Source organism: Drosophila obscura, unplaced genomic scaffold (assembly GCF_018151105.1).
Source record: "Drosophila obscura isolate BZ-5 IFL unplaced genomic scaffold, ASM1815110v1 contig_186, whole genome shotgun sequence".
In the NCBI taxonomy this organism is placed as follows: Eukaryota; Metazoa; Arthropoda; class Insecta; order Diptera; family Drosophilidae; genus Drosophila; species Drosophila obscura.
In genome coordinates, this window is record NW_024542774.1 from 1,644,614 (window position 1) to 1,657,327 (window position 12,714).

A 12,714-nucleotide genomic window follows, 5' to 3' on the forward strand; every position below is an offset into this window, starting at 1 on the left:
AAAATGTCCCCAAAAGTTATTTGCTTTGTTATTTGATGGTTTCATCTTTGGTTTTGGGAAAACAATAAGGATGAGAGTTATCTTAATTATAGAACCAAGAATTGGTGCAGTTCAATGCCATTGCTGGCTTTCTGCCATCAGATTTGGCCATAGCTTCGACCACTGTTTCGGTGGGTTTCAATTTCAGGCTGCCAGCCAAGACAAGAACAAGTTCCCCCAACTTTGGCTGTCGCTGGCTGTTTGGTTCGCTGTCGGCTGTCGGTTGTTGCGTGTATTTTGCGGTCTGGCTGGGATTGGGCCGGCCGAAGAACACGCAATGTGTGTTCATTGACTTCTGCTTTAGCATCACCATCTCACATTGGCATCGACTGCAGATCCAGCTCCAGCTTCAGTTTCTGTTGGCTGCCAACTTGCGCAACAAGTTGCCGCCGTCTCGGGATCTCCTGCCGCAGGCAGCGGTAATCAATCATTATGCGACTGGGGCAGAGGCAACAAAACTTATGCATTTAAATTGTCAGCAGAAGCAGCAAAGCAGCACCAGAAATGCTAAATGCGCAATGCAAAAGGGAGGATAGGGAGCCAAATTGCATCTGACAAATGAACCGAGAGATGCCAGGCGGAAAGTTACTCACTCATTTGACTCCTGCTGCGCGGAGCCGACGCCGACTCCTGTGGCCACTTCCGTTGCGGCTGCTCCGGGGCCTGTGGCTGAGGCAGTGGCGCCCGTGCTCATGTCCAGCTCATTGAAAGTGAAACTGATATCGTGGGGATCCTTAAACGGCTTCATGCTGCGCGGTAAACTCCGATGCCGCAGGCTCAGATTCAGGAACTGTAGATCGCCGGCGGTCAGCGGTTGCAGCACCGCTGGCTGGGTAATCCGAGCCGGCAGCGGGGGCACAGGACGTGGCTGTTTCTGCTTGGGCGGCAGCGCAGGCTTGGGTGGCTCGGGCTCCTCTTCCTGTTCGATGATCTCCAGGACCTGGGCCGTGGCCTCCGTCGTCTCCAGCTGCAGCTCGTAGAATCTGGCTATGTTCTCGGTGGCCTCCAGCGGACTGTACTGCTTGCCCTTGCCTCTGACCAGATCGCCCAGGTGATCGGCATCGATGCCGAAGAGGAAGGGATCATCGAGCACGGTCACCCTGGCATTGCGCTTGGTCAGCTCGCTGGACGGTTCGCTCTGAAGCTTGGCTGCCTTCACAGGCTTCTCCGGTCTGCTCTCTGCCTTGACGTGGCCTCTCAGAGAGCGCAGCAGCTTTTTGCTGCGTCGCGGCGAGGAGGAGAGTGGAAAGAGTGGGCGACCTGCTGTCGCTGTGGCTCCTACTGCAGCTCCTTTGGCCACTCTTGACCCTCCTAGCTGGCTGCTATCTCCCAGATCAATGCCATCGTCCGCATCTTCTCCGGCATCTAATTGCGCCGCGATAAAATCGCCATCGCCCATCGCGACCGTGTCGTACTCCTGGCCCGCTTCCTCGCCCGTTCGGGCCGCATTGTCGTTCTCCTGATTGGCTCCGGCCAGGCGCTGGGCCGCTGCCTTGCTATAGAGCTGTCGATAATATTTCTGCTGGTCGCCGTACAAGAAGCAGACGCGCCACCATTGTTTGCATGCCAGCAAATTGGCGGTACGTGGCACCATCGCTGGCTCCATGCTGCCCGTGGCCGTGGCAGTTGCGGTGGCAGTCGCTGTCGCTGTGCTTGTGGCAGTGGCAGTGGCCACTGCAACATCTCCTCCACTGCCGCCTGGCGGTGCTGACAGGCTGCTCATGTTGCTTATTATTATTGTTCTGGGGCCGTAATTATTTTTCAGTTCGCGTTGTCTTTCCTTGTTAGCAATGACATTATCCTTCTTTATACTCCTTTTAGCTTTTTCCTTTTATTTTTTTTTGGTTTTTAAATTTATTTAATCTGTTTTTTTGTTTAGTTTTTTTTTCTAAAAGAATTATTTTTCATGAGGCCTTTAATTAGTTGGGAAAGTTCCTTTAGTTTGTGGTACTTTTGTTTATATTTTTCCATTTTCCAGCAGCATTTCAAACGATACGGAAATTTCATCTTGAGGAACTTTCACAGCGAGAAAAAGCAAGGCCAACAAAGCCGTTTGATCGATGGCCCATAATTTACGCTCGAAACGAGATGGAAATCTGTGAAACAGAATCAAGGCCCCGCCAACGCCAACACTTTCCCCAAGAAATAATCATCGAAAATTGTTGTGTACCCCGAAAATTGACAGTTGTGTTGTGGCCTTAATAGTGATGGGATCTAAGGTAAATAGCAAAGCGTTGGCCACGTTTTCCAGTAGTAAGCGTAATCGTAATGGCCAGACCAGGCTAGGATGATGATCAGCCATCAGCCACCAGCCAACAGCCATCAGGCGATTAGTCACGCCTCTAATAAAGACACAAGACACGTAGAAGGTACCAGAGGATGGATGGAAAATGTGGAAAACATTTTTGCTAAGTGCGAGGCCAATGCAACTGCAATGCCGTTTTCCATGGCGGCGATGCCCTTGTCAGATAATAATAACTTCATCTTCATCATCATCAGCAGCGGGAATGGGAAATGGCAATGGCAAAGGCAACGGCAGCTGCTGAGGACGACGATGAGGTTGAGGATGAGGCAGCATCAAGCTTGAGTGGTAGCCAAATGCCTTAACAGCCATTGCAGCTAACCAACATGCCATACACGTGTGTTTTGTGTGTGTGTGTGTGTGTGTCTATCCCAGAGTGCATTAAGCTGCTTTTAGCTTAGTGCTCTTAGAACTCTAAGCCAACTCCATTAGGGGGTGGGGGGCATCGCAAGAGTCATATTTATGAGATCAATGCGAATAGAGGAAAGGAAGGAACGAAGGCTGTCAATCAAAAGTGGAGGCAATATTTATCAGATTACCCAAGGCTTCAAGATCAAAGATCACTCGAAATAGGAGAACTCTGCTTCCCAGGCAGCCATCAAGGGAGGGGCAGAGGCAGACATGCCAAGTCACTCAGAAAGAATCAACAATTGAGCCAGGAATTCCAGTTTTTTTCTTCATTCCCCCAAACTAGTACATAATTGAATTATAAGGAAGAACAAATGTAATCATAACTGAGAGCCCCCGCCCACATGGTACTGCTACTAGTAGGCAGAATGTGGGGCTGTCGCTGGCTTCCGGCTAACACACACACACACACACACACACAAACAGACACACAAACAGAACTGAAGATGATTTCCAGCCGCAACAAAGTCGGAGACCACAGCACGCGATCGCGGGTAGATCTGCAGTTAGAGCCAGAGAATCGAGAACCAGAAACGGCAATAGGCAACGGCGGGTGTGATTAGAGCCCAATGAGTGGGTAAGTGGCCATGGGGTGGGAATAAACCAGTTTACAAAAGAAAAGCGGCACCTTGTGCATGATTCACATGTGCCACAAAAAGCCACAGCATCAGCCATTTCAATGAGTCTTGAGGCGATTAAAACGCGATCACACAATAATCATAAAGCAAAAATGGAGTCCAACCAACGAGAATGCCCAAACAAAGACTTCCGGCTATGGCAGATGTGGAGACTCTTGTGGAGAGTATCTGTTGCTGCTGCTGCTGCTTGCTGTTTACTGGAGACTCTGACGAGTGTCGGACTTAATGCCGCCAGGCACCGTTAGTATTTATTGATGCCTGTTCGGACATGTGTAAGTGACGCCATCAACGGCCCCGATCGATCTATGTGTGGTGTCGCATAATTTATCCCCATAGGAAATTGCCAGTGCTAATACGAGAGTATGGCCTGACCCAGTGCCAGTCGGTAAATTGATTGAAATGAATCTGATTGGAGGCATCTGAGGCAGGCCAGATAACGGGTCGTACATAGAAGCAATTTGCATAGAACCACAATATCAAATCAAGCCAAATACAGAAGTGCCTTTTACGACTATTATTACACACAATTTTAAGTGATTTGTTTTGGCCATGTTTTGGCATGATTTTATTTCTGTTTTATTCGCTGGCGGCTCTGTCATCAATCCTCAACTGCAATTACCCAGTTTGTCAGGATTTCTCCTCTCTCTCTCCTCCCTCTCCACTACCTCCACTACCTCCCCTTTACTCACTGCTCAACGTAGAGTGCTTTGTGCTTTTGTGCACTTTGTTTTATGCAGCCTTTTATTGCCGGACATTTGTCCAGTTTCAGGTTTTCATTGCCAGCGGCTGGAAAACTGCGTGGAAAATGTGGCAGACAAGCGCAATTAATTTTATTGCTATTTATGTAGATTTTTCTGCAAGTGTAGCTGCAATTGCAACTGCAACGGCGACGGCAACGGCAACGGCGGGGGACTATCTTTAATTTACAGGAATGCAGGTTAAAAAGTCAATTGCTTTGTCTTGGTTTACTTTCCTTTGGCTTTGGCTTTGGCTTTGGCCCCCTCCCCACCCCGAAAAACTGTTTAAGCCATTCACCGCATTCAACCTTTTGTTGTGTGTGTCCCCGCTGCCGCTGCCGCCTACTTCAACTGCATTTCATTTAACTCCAAAAGAAGGTCTCTTTTTTCTCTTTTGATCTTCTGGAATTGTGTTATCAAGAATCCCATTCAGCGGTGGAGAGAATCTGGCATATCTATGGACTTATCACTGCCTGGTTAAGTGGTTTAGAAAGCCGCCACAGACATGACAACTCATTCGGCCTCCCCCCGCCGCATCATGCAGCTTCATATTCCAGCTTCCAGCTAACAGATGCTGCTGCAACTGTAAAATTTCATAATTTATTATGCAGTCTGATGGCCCAATGGCAGCTGGCACATTTTCCAATATTAACATACGAAAAGCCAGCCAGATAAACAATGAGAAATATGCGTTTAATAGAGGTCTACACACAATGTTGACTTCTTTCCGGTTCTACCATTACAGTGGTGGGGTGGGGTGGGCAGATGTCTCACTCGTGGAGACAGCGCCCGCTAATGGATTAACTTGTTTGTCTATTTTATGCCCCAACTATAATTTAGGTTTCCTAAAGCCTCGCTTCGCTCTAGCTGGGGTTCTGGCTTGTTCTTTGGCACTGCCTCCTCTTCAGCTCATAATAATTACACACACAGCTTAGGCTTAGAGGAGCCTAGAACTAGTTTTCGGGAAAGTCGGGGCCGAGCTGAGACGCGGGCCTAATGAGGCATTGTCTGGGCAGTCTCATATTTCATTGGGCCCGATAATAATCTAACGCCTGTCCTGGCCTAATCGAGTCGAGTGGCGAGTGTTAAATGCTTTTGTCTCATCTGGGAATTGATTGCCCATTAATGGGAATTTGTCATTGCCATGGAATTCCTGATCTCTGTTTTATTTCTATTAAATTTTAATTACGATTACATGAAACTTGATCGCAGACAAAGCGCAGCGATCCGAGGTGCAAAATTAATATCAGCCGCGGGCCCGTCTCCTCCCTCCGCTGGCTGGCTGGCTGTGTGTGGGCGGGTTGCCACTCTAATCTGTGGCAGCGGCGCACTCACTCGTGTTAAATGTCAAATGCAATCAAAACAGCGTCGCGGAAAAGGAAACGCCAACGAGTGCGGCTGCTGCTCCATTTTCCAGGCAAACCCAAACCCGTTCGTTCGTTCGCTCGTTCGGCTTATCGCTGGGGCAGATGTTTGGGAAACTAACGCGGCCCGACAGAATGACAGATCAAATTGGGTTTTTGCCTATCTATCGATGATGATGTACGACAGTGTTGCAGCAGTCCCCAGTCACCCGTCCCACCACAGCATTCCCACCACATTCGTGGGATACTCATACTCGTATAACTTTATTTATGACTTCCCTCCGTAAATGCTCATAACTGGAGGTTTCCTCTGGCCCCATGATGAATGGCCAAAACAGTCACACGAAATAGTTCGTTAATTGTTGGTTAAAATAGACACAAAACATGTGTAATATGCAAATGATGAGTTGAGCTGTTTGGACTGTGATTTCATATAAAGTTGGGACAAAAGACTTTGCCAACGAACTCGATTTGACATAACGAAAAGTGGCTATCGGGTCTCGACTTTGGCTACAGGTTGTTGACCCACTCGTGTGGCGTGCCCCCCTACCGCCCTGCCCCTTTGGACCATTGTCATGCTAACCACACACTGATAACTGTAAAGTGGCCAATCTATTCCCCACATTCCGAGATGAGATTCTTTTCTTTGGTTTTCCCTCTCTTCACAGTCTTCATGCTCTGACAATTTCCGAGTGTCTGTCGGTCTGCGTGTCTGTCTGTCCAGTGGAAACTAACAAATTAACACGCCAGTTAGTTAGAGGCGTCGATTTGGGTTAAGCAGCAGCCTCAGCAGCCGCAGCAGCAGCAGCCAAAGTGAGGGAGAAAGTTGATGCAGTCGGGGGCCATAATTGAGACAACTAGTTGCTGCCACAACGCGGCAACACCATAAACAACAGTTTTCTTTCGATTTGCTGCCTGCCGCCTGCCAGCGGCTATCCGTATATAATTACGAAGAATTTCTTAATAAAGCCAAATCAAAAACGATCAGTGCAAAAATTGATTAGGTTAAGCGAGGCTCTGGCTCTGGCTCTGTCTCTCGCTCTGTTGTAACCAAGGCGCTAGTCATAAAATATTGTGGCAAATTGTGGGGTTCCGTTTCGGGATCTGTCTGTCTGGCATTTGAATTTTATGGATATCTGGCAAGAATTCTCTTGAAATTGCTATCGGCCGAGCATTAAATTTAAATTGGCATGTCAGGCAATTAGAAATCAAAGATAAATTCTGACCAAAGCCCACACGCAGTTGCTCGCCACACACCACACACACACACACACACACGTTGCAGTTGGTTGAGTCAAATGTCTCTTGTCAATAAGGTGTTTTTTCCATTGCAAAACCCATGTCGACGTCCCACACACACACACACACCACACACACGGATACATGGACTTGTAGTCGGATCGGGACTCAATTGCTAACAAGCCATTGTTGACACATTGCAGACCATGTATGTAAGTCAATTCCATAACAATCGTCGGTTTGGCTTGTGGGTGGCTAAAGCCCAGCTCTGCCACTCTGCCAGTCTGCTCTCCTTCTGGCTAATTGGATCAAGAGGCAGAGAAAGCCAAAGCCGCACACTGTGTGGCTCGGTAATCAAATTATTTTTGGGTTTTTTGCCAAGTGTTTTTATGGCTAGACAAGTAATGTGTAGTTGGACCATGTTTTATGGCTGAGAGCGGGTCGTAAGCCTATTTGGTTATGACTTCATTCCGCGATGCTGTGCCATCCACATCCACGGCAATGGGCAATGGGTAATGGGAAATGGTGAAAGTGCGCAGCAAGCGGCTATTAAAATTTAACGCATCTAAATAAATCAAAAAGAGTGAGCTGCTGCTGCTGCTGCCACTGGCTTATGAATGCCATTACGCTGTCGGTGGATACTTAGGTATATCCCCTCAAGTTCGTTGCTCAATATCGAAAGAGTTTCGGCACTCAAAAAAAACACACACACACATTACAGAAGTGTGTGTGACCGATTCTGAATTTTTGATAAAGCCCATAAAAATATTATGCTGGGGCAGCCGGCCCGGCCCGCTGCCTGTGCCTCGAATATCAAATCGGACTCGAATTTCATTTGAGTTTTAATGTAATTTTGTTGTAGCTGCTGCATCTGTATTGGAGGTATCTGTGTATCCGTATCGTTTGAAATGCGCTGGTGACAATGCCTGGGCTGGCCCTGGTCGCACCTCACTCGACACTTTGGCGGCTTATCCACTGCCGTCTGGAGCCTTCACTGGAGCCCGAGGCCCGGCTCTTTGCATAATTGAACGCGTTGCGTTGCGCTGTAAAAGGAGTTCTCTTGGTTGCGAGGGGGTATTGGGGATTGGGAACACAGTTTTTTGTGATCCTTTTTCGCACTTCACTCTACACTCCACTCCACTCACGGGACACTGAGATATGGATCGCTTGGGTAGCGTTGCGATTATTGATTTCACTCTATATACCGCAGTCGCGAATTTGTGTAAATTCAGCTGCTGTTAAAAACGATGTTGTTTTTGTGCACTTTGCACCGATCTGGTACGAGAACGGTAAATGACAGATCTGGCGCAAGATAACATGAACCGAAATCGACATCGACATCAACGGGGCGACCCGAACGTGCCACGAAATGAATGAACCACCGGTCGATGAAGGTACGAAGCGCACGGCAACAGGTGTAAACTTGGATTGGCTGAACGATCGCTGCCACAATGTGGATCAGCACTCTGTAGTGCTCTCTGTGGATCGCATTTAGTGGAGCTTGAGCGTAGAGAGCGAGCGAGGCTGCTGGTAGGAAATTCAACCAACTCAAATGATCCCAATCTAAAGTCTCAAAAGCTAAAGGTTAATTTGTAAGCCATAAATGTTGATCATATTTTATATATTAGATATATCCGTAAAGATAATACCACATAATCTGATCTATCTTGGAAAAAACTTTTTTTTTGAAGCTCATTCATCCCAGAAGTATGTTACAGTTTCGGAGGAGAGGTAATGCGGATCTCCTTGCCTGTGGATCGCTTTTGCTTAGCGATTGAGTGACTCTACGTAAAATATTCAACTGAAAATTACCAAAAAATCTAGATGTTATTCAACTCAAAGATGGCCAGTTGAATATCTTTAGAAATATATCTTCTCTCGTGTAAAAGCCATGAATAAAATAAACACAGTTGGTTCACATCAAACTGAATTGACTACAGTGAACCTCGAACTTGACTCATAAGTTTATTGAGTCGTTTTTGTCGAGTGTTGCTGTTAATCTCAATTCACACTCAAAGCAAAAGAGCGGCGCCGAGAGAGAGTCAAGCTCAATTTTGCGTCACCCTTTGGCTGTGGATCGCGTTTGGTGGATATTGAATGGATGGCCCATCCTAAAAGTATGCATAAAGTTTCTGCGCCGTGTACGCCGCCATGTGAGCGATTTGTAGAAGAGTTTTCAAGTTTTTGTAGAGTTTTAATACATCATTTTGAAAGTTTTATAAATAAAAAATTAAATTTGGAAACTTTTTTGAATTGAAAATATAAAAATTAAAAATTTTTGATACACTCCGAACTATTTTTTTTTTCCTTATAGATGTAGGATCACTGTAGAATGTAATGTAACATTCATACATGTAGACTTGAATAGTTCTAAAAGTCGACCACATGGCTCGTGGCTCTCTGAGAACTTTACTCGTGAGAATGTCGGCTGCAGTGGCGGCTTCTGCGACCCCAGCCCTCTGCTGTTTCAACCATTAAAGAGTGACAAAAAGCGCGTATGTCAACCGTGTTAGCCATGTGAAGAGTTCAAGGCTAATTCGCCATTGACCATGTTAGTTGGTCACCACAGCCACATGCGTTTGCTGGGCCCAAGATCATTAGGCCCCCCTGTCTGGGCATGACATTAGGGCTTCTTAATGCGGTCTCTGGGCTAATTAGATGCCAGGCGTGGAACGTAGTGTGAGCGGAAATGCTTTTTTTGTTGCTTGTTGCACCAAGAGCTGCGATGCTCGAGATGCTTTATGCCTTTATGATTTATGGAGCGGCGGCAGTGCGTGGCGTGTGAAGCTCCCGAGGTGCCGTCGCCATCAAAGATGCGTGTACCACGAGTACGCATATGGATGGGTACGTACTGGCTAAAAACTGAAAATCAAATGCAATTAGCTAAAGCCTAATTAGGGGACCTAATGAATTCGTTAGGTGCGCTGCAGCTGGAGTTAGGATTGCGGGTTAGAACCGCCCATAAGGCATAGGGACAGTGTCAGGGCCCTGCCGTCGACGCTATCACAAAATCAATTTGGCTAATTGCAAACATAATGACCTCGTTTGTTGCCACTTTTCGTTAGACACCGTCAACGCCAGAATCAGAATGGGAACGTCAAACGAGCAGCCCGAATGTGCAGACAACTTTTTGACACGCCATCTCTGGGACGGGGCGGTGGTGGGGTGGGGTTGGATCGTTTATTAGTGAAATAAAAGAACCCCCAAAGTGTCATCAAATCAATGCAAACTAGCGCACGAATCGACGTCAGCGCGCCAAAGCCGAAAGCAAAATGCCAGTCCAATGGGGGATACAAAGTTTTTTCGGGCAACATTTGCAGCCCCATTAAAAGGGGCGGCAGGAACTGGGGCAGGGTGGCAGGTGGTGTGACGCAGGCGGACAGACATCTTCGAAAATGGGCAATTCTATTGGGCCCATTAAAGGCCATAATAATGGGAAAAGTTAGCGCCACATCAGGGGCACAGGTGTGTCCACCGGCATGGAAATAGTTTTTCCCCATTTTCTTTCCCTTCTTTCGGGCTAATAGATTCCTGCTCTGATGTGTCCGAATCAATAGGAAATCCCTGAAGATTACTTAAGTTTTGTATTTCCTGTATTCAATATTTGGCAGCATACAATAAACATTTATATGTGCGTATACTCAATTAATTTAAAGATGAAACATTCTTAAAGCAAGTTAGCAAAAGGAAATTCCCATTTTGTTTTACCAAAATAAATTGCAATTTATGAGGTTTACCTTACTGTTGTGCTAATTCGCTAACAATCCTTCCAAAATATATTCTACGTAAAGAAAAAGTTTGCTCGTGTGACAAGTCATCGTAATTTTCACGGGAGCTCGCTGGGACTCCGCTGGGGCTGTTCGACCTGGAATTTCCATTTCCATTTACCTCGAGACTCAATGACATTGACGTGCCGCCTTCACACAATTCAAAATAGTAAGTATAGTTAATAATGTTGCCATTGTGACTGGCACCGTCAACAGCCATAAGGCAACACAACATCTAGCGGCAAAGAGAAAGGAATCGTCGTCGTTGTCGTCGTCGTATATCAACTTACCTAAAACGAGATGGAGACAGAGAAAAAGGGCAAATATGAAATTGATTTATATACGAGTCATGTGCAAAATTAACAACAAGGAATAACTATAAGCCATTCCTTATTTATGATGGTTCGAAGGTTCATTAATTATGTCATCTGCGGTTTTCGACAGAGCCGAGGGCAGAGGCAGAGCTTTATTGTGGTTAGGGGTCAGAGGTTAGAGGTCGGAACGCAGTCAAGGATTTCCCATTGAAGGGAAGTGAAATAAGTTCGTCCTCGTAGGAAACTTTTCGCTCAACAAAAAGCAAAAGACGAAACAGAGCGAACAACCCGAGTTGGCCAAGTGAAACAAAGCCATATCAATTACCCAGGCAACCAACAATACGAGGAGCATATGCTGTGGCGAGTATAAAGTAATTTAGACCCGAATGAGTAGAGTCGTGGAGAGGGGGTATGGTATCCGTATCCTGGCCAAGAACAAAGGCCCCACTAACCGCAGCAGAGGAAGCACTGACTGCGACTGTCTGCAAACGGGGAGAGAGAGTGGGTTGGGGTTGGAGTTTGCTTGTGGTGTGCGGAAATGCACTGCATTGTTACCAATTTCAATACTCATCATTATTATGGCCAGACGGTATGGTGTAGAGGGGAGTGCGGCGTAGTTGGAAGCCACGGAGCGCAGTGCAGTGGAGTGCATGTGTTCCATCTACGTGCCGGCGAAATGCAATCAACATATTGTAATTCAGAAATGCATATTGAGAACGTGCAAAAGATACTCTCAGCAATGCGCAACCCGCTGTTTCTCCTCCTTCTGCCGCTGCTGCTGCTGCTGTTGCACTTAACGGCCCGGCGGATAAAAACAAAACGAAGCCAGGCCAAAACCGGGAAAAACATTGTTGCTGCATCAAGTGCATCGCGAGCCGCAAGAAATCTGGCAGCGTTTGCATTTTGATTTCCCATTTCGAATGCTCTCAAGTAACGCATTTATTATTTACCAGAAAAAGCAACAGCAGGCAGCAGCACAAAAGAAGGCATGCAGATAGAGGAGGCTGCGGCAGCAGGCAGCCGGCAGCCGGCAACTGCAACTCAATTTCGCAGACTCATGCTGCAGTTGTCAACGCCAACGACGACGACGACGACTTGGACGACTGGGACGAAGACACTTGTAGAGGAGCTGTAGCTGCCCCCACCACGTGTCCCAGCTGCATGTTGCATACCACTTGGTGTTGACAGTGAGACAACAGCCACAGCAGCAACTCTCAACTCTGCAGACGCGGCATCCAGACAGCGCCAACTGTTGGCGCTCGTCGAGTGAGGACTGACAGACAGCCGACAATCTGTTTATACTCTATCGATGCACAATGGCGATCTCACGTATCTCGTGGAGAGTCTTAGCTGAGTCAGTGAATGAAACCCCAAAAGAATACGGGTAAGTCTGTGATCCATTCCCAGAATTTCCCGCTCCAATCAGCAGAGGTTGGTGATACATTCCCCATATAATAAGAATATTTATTATCTTTTAGTGCACATGCCACAACGGTTTGACTGATGTCTCTGAGATTATGTCTTCTTTTTTTCTTGGATTAACCCATAAAACTAGTATAAAAGCTGGGACTATGGAGGGTATGCGACTAGTGGACACCGTCTGTGTGGCTACGAGTATGTTATAAACTTTTAATGATGAAAAGGCCATAATATACTCAAGTGAAGCAGAAATAAAATATTTCTAATATAAATATTGGTACTTTGCATATCCGATCAATTCCTTCAATGATCCTTCCACTCAATTGAGTAGGGTATACACTCCACTCAATATCCAGGGTATAGAAAATATGCACTACAATTTAATTTCCTTCGGTAAGTTCGGTTGCCTGTCATGCAAATGTAAATGCAGCATTTGATGATGCCCATAATAATCAAATTTTTATTGAATGAATTGCAGGCTGTAAAA

The 12,714-nt window shown here is 46.5% G+C and overlaps 1 protein-coding gene across 3 annotated transcripts in view; it reads right to left on the bottom strand.

Annotated features, from left to right (window-relative positions):
• The window catches only part of LOC111079807 (protein prickle), a 53,275-nt gene that overhangs the window by 16,663 nt on the left and 23,898 nt on the right, over window positions 1-12,714 (bottom strand). The window contains exon 1 of one of the 3 annotated variants that reach the window (XM_022375111.2): window positions 633-4,381. The exons of the other annotated variants lie outside the window; for them this stretch is intronic. Coding sequence (XP_022230803.2) covers window positions 633-1,762 — 1,130 coding nt within the window. The 5' untranslated portion in view covers window positions 1,763-4,381. Of the gene's footprint in view, window positions 1-632; window positions 4,382-12,714 lie in introns of those variants that run through there. 3 annotated transcript variants of the gene reach the window in all.